At 32.2% G+C, this 21,442-nt stretch overlaps 1 protein-coding gene across 2 annotated transcripts in view; it reads left to right on the plus strand.

The window, feature by feature from the left end:
• Positions 1 to 996: 996 nt before the first annotated feature.
• LOC129220143 (tRNA-dihydrouridine(16/17) synthase [NAD(P)(+)]-like) overlaps positions 997 to 21,442 on the plus strand; it is a 43,860-nt gene continuing 23,414 nt past the window's right edge. The window contains exons 1-5 of one of the 2 annotated variants that reach the window (XM_054854495.1): positions 997 to 1,283; positions 8,109 to 8,268; positions 12,984 to 13,096; positions 19,123 to 19,205; positions 21,039 to 21,142. In XM_054854495.1, coding sequence (XP_054710470.1) covers positions 1,053 to 1,283; positions 8,109 to 8,268; positions 12,984 to 13,096; positions 19,123 to 19,205; positions 21,039 to 21,142 — 691 coding nt within the window. In that variant the 5' untranslated portion in view covers positions 997 to 1,052. Of the gene's footprint in view, positions 1,284 to 8,108; positions 8,285 to 12,983; positions 13,097 to 19,122; positions 19,206 to 21,038; positions 21,143 to 21,442 lie in introns of those variants that run through there. The other variant, XM_054854496.1, reaches the window with a different exon arrangement.

The following is a 21,442-nucleotide window of genomic DNA, read 5'->3' on the forward strand; positions in this document are numbered from 1 at the left end:
GTGAAATACACCGCCAACTCAGTCATTTCCAGCCGAGGACTGCAGTTTCGTGCTTATTAGCACTCTTTCGTGCTAATAAGCACGAAACTGCAGTCCTCGGCTGGAAATGACTGAGTTGGCGGTGTATTTCACGTAAAATGAACTATTCAACATTCGTGGTTAGTATTCCTTTGACAACGTAAGTTACATAGGTAAAAAGTTTCAACCCCCCCCCCCCTTAATGAAATCCTGGACACGGGCCTGGTGGGTATCCCCCCCCCCCTGAGTCCCACTCCCCTAATGAAAATTTTCCCAAATCTGTATTATTTTGACGCTATGTCAATCAAAGATGAATTATTATTTGAGGGAGCACAAAGTCTGCAGTAGTGCTCAATTACATACATGTGAAATACGAAAATATTTGTCTTCTTATCTGCCCGTGACTTTTAAATATAGAATCACGTTTGCTTTTGTTCCACAAACGTCTTCTATCATGCCTCTATTGCAATCTCGAACAGCAAATTGAAAAAATTATGTCGAAAATACAAACGCTAGTTGATCCTAGCAACTAGAGTCCCTTTATGATTCATATTGTTATAATTAGTTTCTGTTTTATATTCATTTTTGTTTCATTAAGTACAAAAGCACTAACACAAAGGATAAATAAAGGCATAATATAAAACAGAAGGGAGATAGGCAATCGGAAGGAACTTCTTAAATCAATGAAGAGTGAGATTTATAATGATGAGTCATCCGAGAGTCCCTATTATCGGGACCTTCAATTTGCCCATCAGTGCATTATGTAGCACAAGAATCGTTGAGAGAGAATGGTAAATAACACTTTTTTTTAAAACAAAGGTATAAGTTTTCAGTATTAGCATGTTTTACTCTTTTAATAACAGCTCCATGATCCTAGTACTTGTATTGTGGCGAAGCCGAAGTTGTTCCATATGTTTTTAACTGAATTTGTTAGTTAATCATAACCGCAACTAGTAGTTCAGACGTGTTTATAAAAAAAGTAAATAACAATTTTATTACGTTGGTAAATTTGAGTCTGTTGTCCAGAAAAATCCATGCATGAAAATAGCGGCTATAAATTTTGGAGGGATAAATTAAAATGTGCTCGACTTGTAGTTGCTCCAATGGTAGACCAAAGCGAACTTGCTTGGCGTTTATTGAGTCGAAAGTATGGTGCAGAATTATGTTATACACCAATGCTTCATGCTTCAGTCTTTGTTAAGGATTCTCGTTACAGAAAAGAGAATCTCATGACTGTTCCCGAAGATAGGCCGTTGATCATTCAGGTGCATTTAATATTAACGCTTTCCTCACATAAAAAATGTTTCGTTGTTCGAGCTTGCCCTTGAAATATTTTCCATTTCTATGCATGTTTCCATCGTTATTGTAACGATTATTGGAAAAAAGCATTTCCAATTAATCTTGCATGTGTTGCTCCAAGATTATTAATCATTAAAAATAGTATTTGTGTTTATGGGAGATGTGGACGTTTCTCGATGAGAAGTCACTATGAGCTGTCAAAAGCATTTCCTTTTCGGACAATTTTTTCTCATGATGCGGCAAATTAAAATACAACAACAACAACAAACCAAAATTAGGCTCATCATTTCCAATTGCCGGGGGGGGGGGGGGGTCCAAAGGCTGTATAGTCGGTGCAAATTGTTTGGGAAAACAATGCCCACTTTTATTTTATGCATTAATTTCCCAAAGTGAGAAGAGGGGATTTGCCCCTTCCGCGGACCCACCCCTAAATGACAGGCCTGCCTAAAGTCTCTTATTTAATACACAGTATGAACGTGTTCCTTGTTTGGTAACAGTTTGGAGTTTTAGATGATACCTTCTTAATTCCCCCCCTCCAAATTTGGGGACCCCCTGATTGCATTTTGGTACTCTGTTCATTTGTAATGAAAGAATACATGAGGGACAATCCATCATGGCTAAAGGATAACGTCAATATTAGTTTTGAACAGAAATTTTATAGGGTTGGTTGGGGTAAGTGGACCCTTTTTGAGAATAGTTCATTTTTGAAACCTTTTACAAAAGTTTTGAAACAAAAAAATTTATACTATTGTCTTATTTTATCTTGGACATTATTAATAAACAAAACTTCATCATTATTTTCTAAAATAATGCTTTAAATATTCTTAACCATTATATTAAAAAAAAAAAAATAGATTGGTGTCCCACTTACCCCATAGTAAGGGTTATGTGGGTCACCCCTCTTTTATTTGAGTTTAAATGAAGCATATCGAAAAAAAGGGTAAGGGGGTCTTACATGATACAGTATGCAAGTTTTTAGTGTGAATTATTTTTTTGTAAATGCATCCATTTATGAGATATTCACTGTCATAAAATCTGTATCATGTAAAATTTTAAAAAGAAAAACAAAACAATTTCATCTGTAAAATTTATTGAAAGCCTAAGTTATATATTTTACTTTTACATATAAAGGTGTGTTTAATGAACGTAACACAGTTGATTGAAATCAATTTGAATTAATTTGCCAAAACTATAAGTTAAAAACAAAATTGGAAACATTAAATGACTGAGTCTATGTAAAGTTGGCTAAGGAAGAACCATTCTCGCTTCATCCTTACTTATTACAACATCATCTGCAGTATGTCAATAAAAAGTGTCACTATTTCTATTCATTCTTGCAAATTCAGCAGTATTTCTTAATTTATATCATCAACTTCCACCATTAGACCTACTTAAATTAAAAATATTTTCTTCCATGTTTCACAAATGGGTCATTCCATGTCAAATCAACCAATCACTCAAAATGACCATCTCAGATTTTCATGAAACTTTCAGGGATTGTACTGTTTGACATTCTAAATTCAGAACTACTTTTAAAAAAAATCTATCTTTTTTGGTTAATGAGTTATTAATTTTTTGAATGTGTAAAACTCACGTTTTTTTTACTCATCTGTTGTGCTTAAAAATGCTACAATTTTAGTTCTATGGGGTCAATACAGTTGGTTAACAGCTCATTTTAAAGAGAATTGCATGAGCTTTAATTTGACATGCAACTTGCATATTTCTCTTAAATTTTTAATATTTTTTTAAATTTTAAAATTTAAATTTTTTTAAAGTTAGTGTCCTTTAAAAATTTTGAAAAAAATATATGTTTTTTAATATATTTTAATAAATATATCCAAAAAATTTCAGAGTGGGGACATGATGGGATCAGCAGTTATAGCAAATAATGCAATGACACTTTTTTTGTAAAAAAAAAAAAAAGTCTAATAAAAACACACACACACACACATATATATATATATATATGTTTTTTATTAGACATTTTTTTAGATTATTTTCTTTTACTTTTTTAAAATCATATTTTTTTAAATTAATCTTTTACTTTTTAAAATTACTTTTATTTTAAATTTTCTCCCCCCCGTCAATTATATGAATGGTCTAAAGACAATATTAAAAATATCGATTTCATATATTCAACTGAAAAAGATTACGAAAAAGAATTAGCATTTCTGAAAACAAGGTTTGAAGAAGCCATAACAGTGAAAGGAACTCAACAGTTCCACAATTACAGACCAAAAAACAAAAGCACAGTTTTCGTTAATTATTAGAGACGTAACGAGTACTCGGTAACTACTCGGTACTCGGCCAATTTGCCGAGTACTCGGTACTCGGCCAAATTCTGATCATGTACTTGGCCAATACCGAGTAGTTGCAAAAAATTGAATATTGTCCAAGATAGATACTAAAATTCATAAAAAAAAGAGCATGCATTATATTCTGCAATCATTTACAATTAAGATTTATAAGTCAAATTTAAATTTTGAGAATAATGAAGTTTGTAGTGCTTCAATGGAATAAATCTTGATTTTAATGTCCCGAAAGTTAATAAAACTTATTTTTCAAAAATTATGCAAAAAAGGTAAGTATAGAAAATATGAAATATTAACATTAAAAATGGATTTTTGCTACAAAGAAAAATTAGTTATGAAAAATATAAAAATACCTTTGCTTAAAAATTTAAAGGAAATAAAACAACGTTAAAAGCACAGTGCAGGTACGTACACTGCAGACACGTGTTTTGGCGTTACAAGGAATTCCTTTTTCAATGCACAAAATGGGAGCTCGTGAATTTAAAGGCATCTGACAAAAGTCGGATTTTTTTGTCAAATGTCTTTAGATTCTTTAGCTCACATGTTATGCACTGAAAAAGACGATCTTTGTAACGGGGGGGGGGGGGGGGGGGGGGGCGGCAGAAACACGTGTCTGCAGTGTTCCTGCACATTTGTTTTATCTGCTTTTAAAAATTATTTATGTTTGGCGGACTAGAACTATAGGTAATTGATTGGTATATTGTTTCAATTCCAACTTGATTAATCATACCTTTTATTTATTTATTTTTAATTTTAAAAATAATTTTTTTGAAAAATTTTTGACACAAACAAAATTGTTTATATAATGCATAATTAAATTTCAGCAGGAATTTAGTTTTAAAAAATATTATATGGACAAGGAGTACTACTATTACAATAAGTTCAAAATTCATCACATGTGTGTCGGTGGTTCTTCTTAAAACATAATTGGTACTTGGTAACTTGGCCGAGTACCGCGAGTAGTGAAAGGCCGAGTACTCGGTACTCGGCTACTCGGCCAAAGTGCTACTCGGTACGTCTCTATTAATTATCACTCCTTTTCACACCACTCAAAAGAAGAGATAGTAAGCAAACATGATGATGCTGATGATTTGGTCTTGAATGATATAGTTGGTTTTGTAACATGTGTATATAATAATGAATGGTGGCTAAGTTTTTTTTTATGAATTGAAAATGAGGAGGTTAAAGTAAGTTTTTTACAACTTCATGGACTTTCTCCATCCTTTAAGTACCCTCATATTCCTGATGTATTGGTTGTAAATAAAAGGGAAATGCTAACCAAAGTGGACCCTACAGCACAAACTGGAAGGGTTTATAATCTCTCAGAATCTGAAAGTTCAAAGGCGAGTAAAAAGCTACTTTCCAAACTGAGGAGATGAAAGACTTATCTGCCACAAGGTATTTTTATGTATTGATTTCTACTTTGTGTTTATACATTTCAAAATTATATCCTCGAAGTTTCTGTGCTAGTTCTGTTTACTGAACTTCAAAGGAATAAAGGTAACCAAAATTTAAGATTTTTTTGAAATTTAAAGGTTTTTTAATTAATTGAACTATTTATAGTTTTACTACAAAATGTTTATAATATTATTTAAAAAAATTAAAACATGTATATTTTGAAATAAATTTAAATTGTTAAAAATAGTTTTGTGCATTTAAAAAAGTCATTTTTATTTACTAATTATTTTTTTTAAAATTTTCAAACAAAGATGCTAAGTAGCACCATTGCATTATTTGCTATAACTGCTGATCCCATCATGTCCCCACTCTGAAATTGTTGGGATAAATCAACTAAAACATATTAAAAAACATATACTTCTTTCAAAATTTTTAAAGGACACTAACTTAAAAAAATTTAAAATTTAAAAAATTAAAAAAAAAATTAAAAGTGCAAGAAAAATGTGCAAGTTGCATGTAAAATTAAAACTTATGCAATTCTCTTTAAAATGAACTATTAACCAACTGTATTGACCCCATACAACTAAAATTGTAGCATTTTTAAGCGCAACAAATGAGTAAAAAAACATGTTTTTTTACAGATTTAAAAGATTAATAACTCATTAACCAAAATAGATTAATTTTTTAAAAAAGTAGATCTGAATTTAGAATGTCAAACAGTATAATCCCTGACATTTTCATGAAAATCTGAGATGGTAATTTTGAAAATAATTTTTTTTTTGGTTGATTTGACATTGAATGACCCAAATACATAATCACCAGCTTTAGCAGTTTTTGTAGCTGAATTATATATTCCTACAAAGTTATCATAGTTGTCTTGTATTTGACCAATACTAATATTTAATCAAAGTTGCTTTTGATTTTGAAATCCCCTTTATTATAGGGGGACCCACTTACCCCATATAGCAAAAATGTACGGGGTAAGTGGGACCCCTCCTCTTAAACACTTATTAATAATATTTTATCCAAAAATTCTTGTTGCTGTATGAACTTTAAGTTAAACTGTACGTGAAAAATTAATTATCATAAAAAATAATAAAAACTGGCCTGAAAACACTTCTTTGAAAAATGTTGCTTGAACTCGCAAAATTTTTTTTTCAGAATTTATTTTACTAAGTGCTATGAGCGAGAAAAAAATTCCATGAATCTCAAATATGTGCAAAACCAATCAATGTGATGAAATTTGACATGATCAGTACAAAAAAGTTAGAAAATATTATCCATATTTCAGTTTTAGAGGGGTGACCCACTTACCCCAACCAACCTTACCATAAATAATGTTTTTAAGCATCTTCAGCAGTTAAATTGCCAATATTTTTTTTCTCTTTATTTGTTTGAATCCTTATTTTATTTACAGTAGACTAGTGATTTTTGCAAATACAAATGTAGGCAGGCATGACACCCCTGCCACTCTCGGCAATTCAATTAATTTTCAAAGTTTAAAAGTCGCAGGTAGAGGTAAGTAGGTCAGTGAGACCTCCACAATTTCAGCGCATTACTGAAGGGGAGGGAGGTCCCCAGTACCGTACACCCAGGGTATTTCATGGTACTGGACTCTGGACCTGGAACCAAACAACTCAAAAATGAGTGCATATCCACTAGGTTCTTCAAACACCGGCGAATGCAGATAGATACACTAAGTATTTGTAATTATATTATTTATAGGCCTATATTATGAATGACTTATCTAAATTTTGAAAATAGGCTACTAGACAAGAATTTATTTTTTATTAAAGGTATTTTGTGCAGTTACTTTCAGATCTTGCTGATATTTTTATCAGTTCTCAATGTGATGGACAATGTAGTTGATATTTTCAAAAAAGTTAAAAAAAAAAAAAACATGTTTTTATCATTTATCCCTTTCAGGGCGCATCATTAATTTTTGAGAAATATGAAGTAAAAACACCACAAATAGGTTTATTTGATCATCTAGACATAGATTTTTCAGTTAAAAAATTTTTTTTGCCAACTTTTTTCGCTGGGGGTGGTGTCTGTATTTGTTCACACCCCCCACCTGTGGAAGGACAAAAACATGTTTACACATGTAAAAATGAATTTGAATCATTTAGAACAATATGATTGAGTACCTCAGGTAAAATCAAGAAAAATGATTCACTCTTTCAGCGCTAATTAAAAATTTTAAAATCTGAAACAAAATTCCATTTTTGGGGTAAACGAAAAATTGAAAATTTCATGATTTGGACAAGAAATTGAGCCTACGAAAAAAATATTTTTTTGTTATTCTGCCATCTCATTTTCTTCTTTGAACTCAAAAGAAGAGGACTCAAGCGATCTTGATTCAAAACATTCGAAAAAAAAAGGGAAAAAAATTTATAAATTGGTGGTTTCACAGCGCGACCACCGCGCCTGAAAGGGTTATTCGTCGTCTGTTTGGTCGCCAGGGCCCTTTCCTCCGATATAATTTATATTACTCTAATTCTAAGTCAAGGAGTTAGCTCATCAAGGGGAGCTTAGTCCCACTTGGTTTCCGACCAGGTTGAAATGGCCTCTCTACCTCTCTTGGGCTTTTATGCATCTATATTTAATTGTTTATTGGGATAAATCCTGAGAAATTCTTGAGCTTCCTCTAATTCAAAGTTTTTGTTACTCCCTCTCATAATATGAGTCATTCAATTAATGAAACTCTTGGTAATTTAGAGTTTGTCCAAAGATCCCTTAAGTTTTATGTTATTGAAAATCTGCTGCATGGGGTATTTTTTTCCCTTTCAAATTTTGCTTCTATCCCTAGAAAAATTCCTATTCTAGATTCTTCAGTTTGCAATTATCTTTTTTTTCTTGTATTATTGAGGACTGCATTATTCTTATTCTTATTATTGTTATTATTATTATTATTCTTATTGTTATTATTATTATTATTATTATTATTTGTATTGTGAAATTAGTGAAAAATGATCATCAACAAAATGAAATTATGATGCTTTATTTATAGTTACATCATAAATTATCTTTATATAAATTAATGTGTTAATAAAATCTTTGTCCTTGTTTTTATTTTTATAGTTTTGTGCCAATGACCCAGACATTTTTGTGGAGGCTTGCAAATTGTGTGTTGGTCATTGTGAAGCAGTTGATTTAAATTTGGGATGCCCTCAAGCAATAGCACGTCGAGGACATTATGGTGCATTTCTACAGGATGAGTGGGATTTGCTCAAAGTGATGGGTAAAAATGCTTTCTGGTATTTATTCTGTTGTGTTTCATTTGTTGTATTTTTAATTTACTAAGTATGTGTTAGAATTTCATCTGCTGATCAATCACACTGAATATTTTGTAAATACGGTCACACTCGCATATGAGGTCACCCCACCCCCCCCACCCACCCTATCAGTAATGTTCCCATCAGTTTTTCTGAGGGTATACTCTCAGTAATCAGAAAAGCACAATATGTGTATGCGCTAGTATACATAATATGAAAATTTTTGAAGCTTGAGGGTACACGCTATATGTCTAAAAAATATTTTAGAGTATATGGCGTATATGGAGTATACCCTATGGGAACACCACTGCCCCCTATATAATGTCACTTATCTTGAGTCTTAACTCATTGAATAGGAGCTTTATGCTATGGATTATCAGACATATGGTCAGATTTTAAACACCTTAATCACTTATTAGATGATTTATATTACTTATGAGGTATTTAAATGACTTTATTTAAAGAATTTTAGTGCCACACTGATTCAGTTGCAAGAATTTTCCATAGCGTACAATCATTTTTCGGTTAAAAATAATTTTTCTACCAACGTTGCATAAAGTTCAGAGAATACAGAAGACTGAAACTAGGGACCGTGATACTACTAGAGAGTGATTTGCTGACACATGTTGCAGAAGCTCTTGGAGCATAAATGTCCTAAGGCATTTTTTATAACCCATTGGAGAGCTAAAGAAAATTTTCAAAAAATAGAAAACTTAGAAATCAATGTGAAAACTATTTAAGAAAACATGCGATTGTACTGTATTATGGATTAGTTTAAGCAAGGCTGATTGTGCATCAGTAGGGGAATGTGGGACAAAGTGAAATAGTTAAAATGACTGAGCTTTTTCAAACTGAACAAATTGGAAATTTGTTTTGAAAATTACAGTGCATAAAGAAGGAACATTGTAATTTGTAACAAAACTTGCATCAAAAAATTATTGTTTATCTTTAGTAATAAATTTGCATCTTCAAAAAAAAAGTAGAAAAATTTCACTTTTTTTATGTGGCAAAGTGAAAAATGAAACATTTTTCTTATGAAATATTTTTTTTTGACTATAAAACATATTTTTGATCAAATGAATCAGTAAACAAAAGGTTGAATCAATAAATGAAATGATAGTGAAACAATAAACGAATAATTAAATTATTTATTAGTACATGAAAAAATAAATAAATAAATGAGTGAGAAAACAAGTGAATTAAATAAGAAAATAAGTGAATGAATGAATAAATAAGTGAATTACTAAATGAGGAAATATAAATGAATTACTTAATAAATGAGTTAATATACATGATTTAGTAAATGATTGTGTAAGTAAAAAAAATAATCTGTTTCACTTTGCCCCATCCACTTTGCCCTGCATGTAATTGATTAATTGTACAAAATATTTCAAATAAAAATTAGCTCAATATTAATTAAATAAATACAGCATTGAGTATTACAAGGTCTCGATTAGTATTTAAAATGTTACAGGATTTTTATCATTTTATTATAACAAAAATAATTTTATAATTAACAGTCTATATTGTCATATACTTTAATTTTTGGCAGCATTTTTTTTCCTGACTGGAATAGACTACATGTGCTACTACATCGTTAAAATGTTACCAGATTGGTGGAACTATAAGCAGAGTAAATATTTCACTATTTCACTTTGCCCTACATTCCCATACTTAGCGTGAACATATTCGTTTTCAATTACATTCTGAATTTAAAACTACATAAATAAATTCCTAATTTTGTCTTGATTCTATTCAGTTAGTTTTATTTGGTTATACTTAATAAAAAATAATCTTTACTAATATTATAAAGATAGAGGGCGTATTTTTGTGTGTTTATATGTTCGAGGTAATCTCTGGAACCCCTGCATCTATTTGAAAAATTCTTTCACTATATGAAAGGTGCTTTCTTACTGAGTAACATAGGCTATAGTTCGAAAAAATCCGATAAATAGTTCTTTTTTAAATTCCAATTTAGGCCCAAATTTCACGTAAATTGCCTATTATTGGCTATTAAAGGGGTGAAAAATTACTTGCACATATTAATATTTTATATCGTTGAAAAGGGTAGAATTTTTCGCGTTCTAAGCAATTTGTTTCAATGCTCTAACTTCATTACGACGGGAGCAATTTGCGTTTTTAGCTCGAACTTTTTTAGGCTTAGCTGAAATTTTGGCAATACTTTCTTCATTAAATTTATCAATAAAAAGTGAAGGAATTGTCCCACAGTTTTCTTTTTGACACCGTTGGAAAATGCGACATTTTTTACTCTAGAAATATTTTGACCTATGGTCGAAAAAATAACCTTCTATCTCTAAAGGAAAAAAAGTTACAAGCCGTTAAAAATAAACTTCGAATAAATCTAATCTCCATTAAAATTGCTAATGTTTTGTTTTGCATTACCATGGTTACGTCTTTTAGCTTCGCTTCATTTTAATTTCTCAAAGGTCCACAAACTTGGCGCCACGGAATTATTAAGCAGTGGGGAAATGTTTTTGCCAATTCTGCACATTTTACGATCTACGTTATGATAATTCCCCTGGACAATGTAGAAATTGTGGGAAGAGTTTGAAAACTAGGAAACTTAGCAATTTTCCCTATTATCGCCAAATTTGGGGACGCCAAAGACCAAGAACTAATGTATTTCGGCCATTGCCTTGCTGATAGTGACAGAAGCAAACGATTATAGCCCACAATTGACGATAGCGCCAAACCCCCAGTTATCGAAATATTTTCGAAATTACTAATGAAAAGAAACCAGTCCATCGAAAAAGCAGGAGGGGATGGAAGTTGTATTTGTACGCGCTTTTACATTTAATTGTAAAGAAGAACATTACTATGATTTAGCTTTCAAAACTTAATGATATTCAAACAAAATATCAATGTGAAAAGTAGCCAAGTTCGATCGAAATGAGGTTCTGGATAGACGGTGTCACCGACAAGATTCAGATCTCAACGGATGACAAGTTCCATAGCAGTTCCTCATGGAAATTGGATTGCCCCGTGTTCTTCAATTCATTTTGAAAACTATTTTTTACTTTCTTTGATCCCGGATTTAAACTTAGCAAGTTAGTGTATAATTGTAGTGGGCACATGTTTTGGAAATTGTTTTTTGACGACTAAAACTTGCCACAATTGCAAACTTGCTCGCCGATTTTCAGCGTAAAGAAAGGAAATACACCACTCAGAGCATCCGAGGTTATTGGACCCACGTTTACCGGCATTGGAAGCGAAGTTTCTACCACAAAGCCACAAAGGCCCCCAACGCATAATGAATGAGACATAATGAGTGATATAGTTTACAAAATCATTCCAATAAATTAATGAAAAAAAATGCTTTCGAGAGAATTTTGATGGACAGGGGTAATCTTTATGTTAGGATTTTTCTTAAAATTACTTTATGGACTATGTTTGGAGCTCAGACAAAATTATATGTGCACATTTTAACTAACGAAACAGGATCTTTCGTTTTATTTCGGAGTGGAAAGAGAAATTTACACTTGCTCTAAGAGTTTTTTTTATTTAGTTTTATAGTACGAGCAGAGCCGTGCGGGTACTCCTAGTTATCTAATAAACTGATAATTTTAGAGCTGTAAGATCTAACAAATAATTATACTATTTATTGTACATTGCATGTGAATCAATAATAAGGTTGTGCTGCTTATGAGGTCAGTTTTGCCAAATCCCAAGGGGTGACCTTATATTGAGGTCAGACTGTAATATACCAGTGACAGGATATTCCCGGAGGGGGAATTTTAAATTTCATTGGACTGATATGGTTTTTCTGTTTTGTTAAAACTAATTACAGAAATACACGAATTAAAAGAAAAGAAAAAAATAGAGGGGTAGAATTTTTAATTTATGCAACATTATGCAGAGGGAGATTCATGTTGATAATGATTGTATTTTTTTCTCCACAACCATCATTCTATTATTTTTATTAAAAATTGACATTTACTATTTCGATCAGAACCTTAAAAATAATTTGGTAATTTTTGCTAGGTGCTTCATTATAGCATATGTTTATTTAGGAGCAAAAAGTTTAAAATGCCTTTTATTTTGCAGTCAAACAGACTTGAAAAAACAAAAGCAGAGCTTCAAAGAGAATATTATCAGCATTTGAAAGAACAAAAATGACAGTACGAAACTTAAGACAGCTAATGCAAAAAGATGTAAAAATTATTGAGACAGATTACTAAAAGCATATGCTGTTTAATAACCTGCTGTTTAGTAAAATCATAACTTCTGTTGGCCAGATAAAACAAACTTTTTATGAATCTTTTGTGTACTTTAATCTAATAAGTACTTAAAAGTTCTGAATTATGAGATTTGTCTGAACTGGAAACTAATGTTTTTAAAATTTAAATGTTAGAATAAAGTGTACAGTAAATTCTATTGTGAAAGTATACTGGTGGCAGAATGATTTTTCATGGGCAAATCTTTGAGAAAATTTGAGAATATTTTGTGTAATGTTTTTAATCTACATTTTGCAGATATTCAAATTTTATATTTTGTTACAAACTAGGTTTACAATTTGGTGTCATTCAAATAGGAAATTAAAATGTTGCATGTTTTGTTGCATGTCTATTGGTAATGCATGATAAAAAACATTTAATTGTGTTAATTTTTTTTCAACACTATTAAAGTTGATTAGCGAAATAAATGTGTTTTCTTGTTTCAGTAAACCGAGCTCAGAAAGAAGCAAACGTACCCATTACATGTAAGATTCGGGTTTTTCCGGATATGCAGCACACCATCAAGTATGCACAGATGTTGGAAGCCGCAGGATGTCAGGTACTGTTGATTTTTTTTTTAAAAATACATTTGAGGCAGTGAGAAGCAAAGGGATGTAAGTAGAAAAATTAAAAATTTGGAGATAACCAGTACAAATAGTAGGGGCACTCTCTTCTGTCTTGGGGAGAGAGATAGTACTTGTAGCCTTGGTAGGTGCTATTGTACAGCATGATTTAGAAAAGGAATTCAATGATAGCCTACCTAGAACCTTGTCTTTATACGCGTTTTACTCAAAACTTGAAAATGTCCACTTACATCCCTTTGCTTCTCACTGCCTCATTGAAACTGCTGTCTAGATTATAGTTAGTGAGGTATCCAAGTCACTGGGCTCTCTTGTTGTTTCTGACTTATTTCACATGTGGCTAGACCAGCGATTCCCAAACTGTGTTCCGCCGAACCCTAGGTTTCCGCCACAAGTCGCATAAGTTTATTATATTTTCCACCTTAATTTCAGAAAAAGAGAAACTTTCAGGGATAAAAAAGAGCTGCTCTAAATTGAAACAATAAGTGTCATTGTATCATCATTATGGCGTATAAAAAGCGTCATTTGATTGAAAGAAAGTTCTTGATGAAGCTTCAGAAGTAGTTAATTTTTTCAAGTCTCATTGCCTCCAAATAACACTATTGAGCAAGATTTATGAAGGAGTAATCATCACAAATCCATACTTTTCCGTATGAACTACGCTGGCTAGCTAAAACAAAAACTTTTGAAAGAGTGTATGAACTTACAGATGAACTGAAAGTTTTTCAGCTATAGGAAAAGACAATATCTTTAGCAGTTTTCAATGTTTTGCATGATGTCGTTTGATATAATCAGCGTATCTGTTCACTATATTTTTGGTAAACTGAACTAAGTCTCTATTTTCATTCAAGGAGAAAGTTATCTCTTCTTATAAGACGTCAAAAGCACTCGATGCACCTCCCTTCCTTGAGCAATCAGTCGATGCCAAAGTCAACTCAAAACTAATCCACAAATGTTTCAGTTGAGGGCCCCTCTTACTTCAGTTTTTGTTTGAATTCTTGCATTATTTTTTGAGAAAAAAGCAATATTTTTGTTCTGACATCCCTTGGGAATGAATGAAGGCAAAAACTTATTAGCTTCTTTCCCATTATGTTTCATATGAGCACAATTTTTATGATAATTCTTGTATTACTGTTTCAAATAACGCAGTCAGACTAATAGCGGAAATCATTCAGATGCGCCACCTTCTGAAGAGATTGGCGGCAAAACTAATATTTACCAGTTCACATGGGGGTGCATATGTATACCAAGTTTTGTTCAAGTTCATGCATTATGTTTTGAATTAGAAGACCCAAAATTAATCAGTCAGATACATGCAAACACAATCAAATAGACAGATAGTTTCCAAAAATGGTCAAAACATGTTCAGCATTCAGCTTACCTTAAAATGCGTTAATCTTGAAAATTTTCACATGATTAATTGCTCCTTCTATGTAGAAGAAGCACTCGAATGATTTTCATCATTATCATTTAACTCCCAGATCGCTAACATTTTGTCTTTAAGTCTTAAACAATTATGGGGTTCCTTGAGGTAAAAACAAAGCACTAAGGGTTCCGCGGCCTAAAAAGTTTGGGAACCGCTGGGCTAGGCCAAGTCCATGAACCTAAAAACCCTCAAGAAATCTTAGATTAGAAGATTGAAAAAAAGGTCAATTCTGTCAAGACTTGCACAGCATAGGCGGATTTAGGACTGAGTTCCTGGGGGGGGGGGGGGGGGGGGCAGGATTTTTTTTGGAGCAACATTTTTAATTGCCCTCCCCTCCCCCTTCCCATGTTTATGTCTGTTTTCTGTGATGCGTAAGGCCATTCTTTACTTTTTTTATGTGTCGTTTTCATTACTGTGTGTAATCATGCTGTCCTTTTTAAATTGACCTTAAAAGAGAGGGGGCTGGTATTAAGAGAGTAACGCAGCGCTCCCTTTTAAGTGGGATATAGAATATCTCCAGTTTTAGGGGGCCCGGGGATTACTCCCCCGGAGGAAATTATCCAAAATGGATATAAAATTCTGCATTTTGAAGTCTTATAAGGGTTAATTGGAAATAATAGGCAAATAATTTTTTTTTTTAAGTTTTACGCTTTAAAAGTGCTTTGTGATGCAAGTTAATACTTTAAAAGAAATGGTGCACAGATTTAGAGAATAGGTATCAAGAGAGTAACATACTACCCATTTGAACAATTCTTAATTTATACACTTGATAAGAAATAAAATTGAAGCACACTTTGCTTAGGAGTTTCAAAGACTTGTCTAATTATTTTCAAGGTTTGGTTGGTTAGATTGGGTTTTTGGTTCAAGAGCCCTTGCAGGCTATACTGCGCCAATCTTTTCAGGGATTTTAGAACCTATCAATTATTTGCACTTTCCAGCCTCTGAAATTGAGTAGTAGATTACACACTTGTACAGTATTGTTCGAACTTTGTAAGAAACGGCTATTTTAAGTTTAAAAGAAAAAATAAACTTTAATTTTCTATTCAAAAAAAAAAAAAAAATCATGATTTTTTTTTGTTATAACATTTTGGAAGATAAGTTGTTACTATATAAACTCCTCCTAAAACTGGGGAACATTGTCCCCTTTGCCCCCCCCCCCCCTATAAATCCACCCATGCTCTTCTGAACTATTCAAAAACAAAAAATAATGATTTTTTTTTAAACATTTTTGGAAGATGTGTTGTTACTACATAAAATCCTCCCAAAACTGGGGGGGGGCATTGCCCCCCTCTGACCCCCCATAAATCCGCCCATGTTGCATAGTTCAAAATGTGACCAGGAAATGCCTGCTCAGGGCAGCAATAATTCTCTTAATTTCATTTTTGAAGCATTGCAGCAGGGTTGTTTGTAATCCGATATTTTGGAAGATTTTGGGTTGCCGTTTCCCAAAATTTTGGTCTGGCAACATTCTAAAACTAAAAAAAAATATGTTTAAAAAAATGTCTCCCCCCCAAAGATTTTTGTGTGCATATTTAAAGCAAGGGTGCCCATATAGGGGGGCAAGTGGGGGATCAAAGCCCCCCTTAGAAATGAGAACTTCCTTGCTTTTAGTGCTTTTTTTTGCAAAAATTGTATAAAACTTTCTTTTCCAGCCATTAATGAATAAGTTTTTAAAAATGTCAAATTTAAATGTCTCTAATCTGTACTGAAATTGGTTTCCATGAAGAAAATATACTGCTAAACCATGGGGGAAATTTTTGAGCCCCCCCCCTTTAAAATTTTTGCTATGGGCGCCCTTGATTTGAAGAGTTTTCATGGAAGAGGGGAAGGGTTATTCGAGCTTCCAAAAATTTCATACTGTCTTCAGAAAATTTTACATAAGTTCACTTGGACCCCTGCATTGCAGTAATGTTGAAAGATTCTGGTAAAAGAATTTGTTCTTAAGTGTTAGAATCTTTTACCGACGCTGACAAAGAGAGAACAGCTTAGCGAGTTGAATCTGAGTTTGCAAAATGCAGCATTTTTACTTCCTTTTACAAAAAAGGAAGTATTGTATTCACGAAAAAATTTTCACTCCAAAATGGACCTTAATTTTCATTTTGCTCACCCTCGAATGAATGCTGAGTTTTGTTTTTGACTCGACCACATGTCTATAAGTGTCTAAGAACGTATAGACACACGAAATATCCATTTTGATGATTCACAAATTAGTTGTAATGAGCTTTCTCGTGACATCTGTATGTATGTATGTATGTATGTGCGTATGTATGTCGCATAACTCAAGAACGATATGTCCTAGAAAGTTGAAATTTGGTATGTAGACTCCTTGTGGGGTCTAGTTGTACACCTCCCCTTTTGGTTTCATTTGGGTGCTTCTAAGGGGGTCTTTTGCCTCTTTTTGAAGGGAAATCATTGTTAATTTCGATGTAAACTTGTGGTGTTACAATTTGGCGGACACTTGGCGATATATCGCCAGTCTTTTGGTCGCCAACTTGGTGACAAATTTGGCAATTTTTTTTTTAAAATCTGGTTTCAATTTGACCGCAGTTGGTGATATTTAGAGAGTAAACTATTGAATGACATTAAAATTACCAATAATGGGAAAATGACATTAAATTGGAGTAAAAGGAAGTCATGTGAGGAACACATCAGCTCTTTTATATTTAAAACATTCTGGAACTGCAAAATCTATGAAAGTTTTTTTAAAAAATAAGTTTAGCCAAAGATTAAAAAAAGAAAGATCTTTTAATTTGAATCTTGTTTCAAATTAAGCTGATTCAAATCAACAAACCCCTGGTATACATCACAAAAAAATATGCTTGAGTTTCTCCCTCTGCTGCAGGGCACTTATATAAGAGTCTTTGTAACTTTTTCCCAGTTTACATTCGTACTACCACTGTGAGAAGTATTGATACTAGACTAAAAGTGCATGAACGGCTGTGATCTGAAACATTACTGGAAATTAACCATTGCTAATATCTACAGTGTAAGATCTTCAAATTGCCTATCTGTAAAATACAATACATAAATGCGAATCTAATTGTCTAAAATGCTGTTGTGAACTACGTGTTAAAATATTTTCTTGGAGTAGAGTGATCTCACGTTACAACGAATACCAAGGGCATGAAACTATCAATTTCAACGGCATAAATTTATAGTCTGTGTCCCGATTTAATATCTATTACTTTACTTGAATTCCATTGCAAAGAAATTCCAGTTACAATAATTACAATTTGCATTGCATTGAAGTTCGTTGCTACGAGATTTCTCAGTATATCATGTAGTAGGTACTTGTTTCGCATTTGGCATTGGTCGGTCTGATTTCTTTTATCATAGGATCTTTTTTGGGAATTTAAAAAGGTATTTTTTGGGAAAGTAGGAATATTTTGTAGATATTAGTACTCTCTTTTGTGAAAAAAATTGTTAATTTTCAGCATTATTTAGAAAAGATATTAGCTTATTATGTAATTGAGTGCATGAATATGATCAAATAAACGAGCTGATGTGTGCATCACATGACTTCCTTTTACAGTTATTTCCCCATTATTGGCAATTTTATTGTGATTCAATAGTTAACTCTCTAAATATCACGAACAATGGCCAAATTAAAACCAGATTTTTAAAAAAAATCGCCAAATTTGTCGCCAAGTTGGCGACCAAAAACTTGATCATATATTGCCAAATGTTTGCATAAATTATAACACCACTTGAGTTTGCATTGAAATTAACATTGATTTCCCCCCAAAAATGTGTAAAAGACCCTCTTTGGAACATCAGAATGCAACCAGAAAGGGAGGTGCACAACTAGACCCCACTAGGAGTCTACATACCAAGTTTCAACTTTCAAGAATATACCGTTCTTGAGTTATACAACATTCATATGCACATACGCACATACATAGATAGGTATATACGGACGTCACGAGAAAAGTTTTTGTAATTAACTCGGGAAATGTCGAAATGGATATTTCGGGTGTCCATACGTTCTTAGGCACTTATCCGCGTGTGGTCAGGTTGAAAAAAAACCTCAATATTAATTCGGAGGTGAGCAAAATGGAAGTTAAGGCCAAATTTTCAGTGAAAGTTTTTTCGCGAATACAATACTTCTTTTTTTGTAAAAGGAAGTAAAAATTCATACTTTTGAAGAAACATTTTCTGCAACTAATTTTATAAAGGATTTTATGGGGCAAGAACCATGCCAACTAACCCTAAATGCTCCAGTTATAAAATCCTATTGCATACTTTTCCCAAAAGAAGATTTTAGTTAAAATTGTATCTGTAATATCAAATTTATTCAAATCTGCTTTAAAACATAAGTCAGCTGCTGAAAATGAAATTTTTTCTGCTTTAATAGCAGACCAAACCGGATATTGCCATTTGCACTACTGAGGGTTCACATTTTGCTATATTTTTTTAAGGTGTTTTATGGATAACATTTAGGAATTAATTTTCAACATCTTTCTAAAATTTCCAATTTCTTAAACATTTCAGGATATGAAAAATTGTGTGTTTTTTTTTTAATTTTTTTTATTTAAATTACCAACTCATTAAAATTTTTGTATGCACATACAATTTCAGTTACTCACTGTCCATGGAAGAACTCGTGAACAAAAGGGACCTTTGACTGGTTTGGCAAGTTGGGAACACATTAAAGCTGTTAAGTAAGTTTTGAAGTTTTGAAAGAATTGGTGAAACTAAAGTGCTTTATATCACAAGACGCACACTTGTTTTTTTATTGGAACCAGCTATAATTTGACTTATTATTAAAAATCCAAAATGTGTTTCTATTATTATTCAGGATGGGTAAAATTGTGTGACCCGATTTAAAAAATTCATTTTTTCTAAAATACTGCCACATTACAATAAGTGATAGATGATGAATTGATAGTAATTCATCATTTAGTGGAATAATATGTATTTCAAGTTTTTTTGTTTATTTATCAGCTATTAATGCTGAAATCACTACAAAAACCTCACAAATGCATTTTTGCAGCGTTATGAATCTGTAGCAGTGATTCTACGATATTGTGCATCATTAAAAACCAATGATGGAGTGATGCCGCGCAGGACTGATGCTAGTAGTTTGCCACCCCAGGTAATGTTTACAAGAGTGGGCCCTCAACTTAATAATAACAAAAGTTTTTAAAATATTAAATATATTCACACACGATGCTACAGTCAGAGCTGCATACCCCCCCCTCCCCCCAACTTTTGAAATTTGAATTGAAAATCTGTAAACGGACTGCAACTTTCTTTAGGACAGAATGCATTTTTTATTGCGACCCCTGAGGTATGGGCAGCGACTTACCTCTGGCTAGATTCATCACTGCATTTTTAAATTTTGGCATCATGCCTGTAAACTCTGCCACCCGCTCCAAGAACCGTGCTTGATGCTATGAAATGTATGAAAGTTAGCTGGCTTACAGATTGGATGTATGCCGTGCAACAATAGGGCCGAACATTTGCAACTGAAAAAAATTCTCTAAAATTATTTCTTTTTAAACTCAGGTCTCCCTTAATGTAATGTGTGTAGTAGTTTTGAAAGTTTGATTTTATGAAATTAGGTCCATTGTTTGTGCTCACCCTGTATATATGTATTTGGAGCAGGAACGACATTTTGAGTACATAGCAATTAATTACACATAAGACTAATTTTTTATCATTGAAATTGGTTTCATAGAGGCAACTTCTGATTACTAAATACATGGACAAAATCTTGAAAATGAATTTTCCAATTTTTTTTTTTTTTTTTTTTTGTTGTGATTCCTGAATTGTTTTAAAATATAGACATGGAGCTGTCCCCTTCCTACACTAAGAATTTTAATTGTTCTAATGACTTCAGAATGAATTAAATACTGAGTCCTTAACGGCTCTATGCGAATTACATTTCAAAGTTGTTATTAAAATACATTTTTCTTTTCAGAATTTGTATTGTCTCTGTTGTGTTAATTACATGTTTCAATGAATTCAAAAGTTATTTAAAAAATGAAATTGGTGAAACTTTGTAGATGGGTCATTAAACAGTATTCAATGCAGGATATTTCACAGCTAAATGTCAAAAAATTTTATCTTATCTGTGAAAGTACAAATAAAAAAGTTTAAAATAATTGACAACTTTGTTATTTCTATTTTTGCAGTGAAAAAATTTCAAACTTCAAAACTTGGCAGTGAAATGTTCACTAAATACTGTCATATGACCCACACAGTCAATCATAATTTCAGATAAGTAACATGCATTACTAAGTTGTGGTTTATCATTTCATAAATAATCCAACTTTTACTTGATTTTCTGAGAAATTTTTAAAATTTTCTTTGAAGTACATACTTTTTAAGATTAGAATTATTAGAATTCTAAAAATGATGAACTTTTATTTGATGAACATCTCTTAATATAGTTATTATAGTTTCTTGTTCAGAGACACACATACAAAAATTTTGTATTAAATTTGTCTTCTTTTTGTCACATTTTGTAGTTGAAATTTCCATTATTACAGATCCAGTGTAAAGGTTCCAGTTTTTGCCAATGGTAACATTCAAAATATCTCTGATGTCTCCCGATGTTTTGAGAAAACTGGAGTTGATGGAGTTATGATTGCTGGTATGTTCATATGTTTTAATTCGTTTTCTGCAATTATCTGCCAGTAATTCTCTCAAAATAGCTCTTACCTATTGTTTCATACTTGATAATAGTTATAATAAAGTGTTTTGAATGAACACTTGTGCACTGAGAGGAAATTAAAGAAAGAACTATTAAACCCATTACTAGAACTGCATTTGCCAATTACTCAAAAGTACGGCACTAGGAATTCAAAGAAAGTCAACAAAAATTTCAGGTAGGCAGTAAAAAATACATCCTCCCCCCTTACTAATTTTCCTTTCGAATTGATACTTGCTGCAA

This window comes from Uloborus diversus, chromosome 4 (assembly GCF_026930045.1).
Source record: "Uloborus diversus isolate 005 chromosome 4, Udiv.v.3.1, whole genome shotgun sequence".
Classification (NCBI taxonomy): Eukaryota; Metazoa; Arthropoda; class Arachnida; order Araneae; family Uloboridae; genus Uloborus; species Uloborus diversus.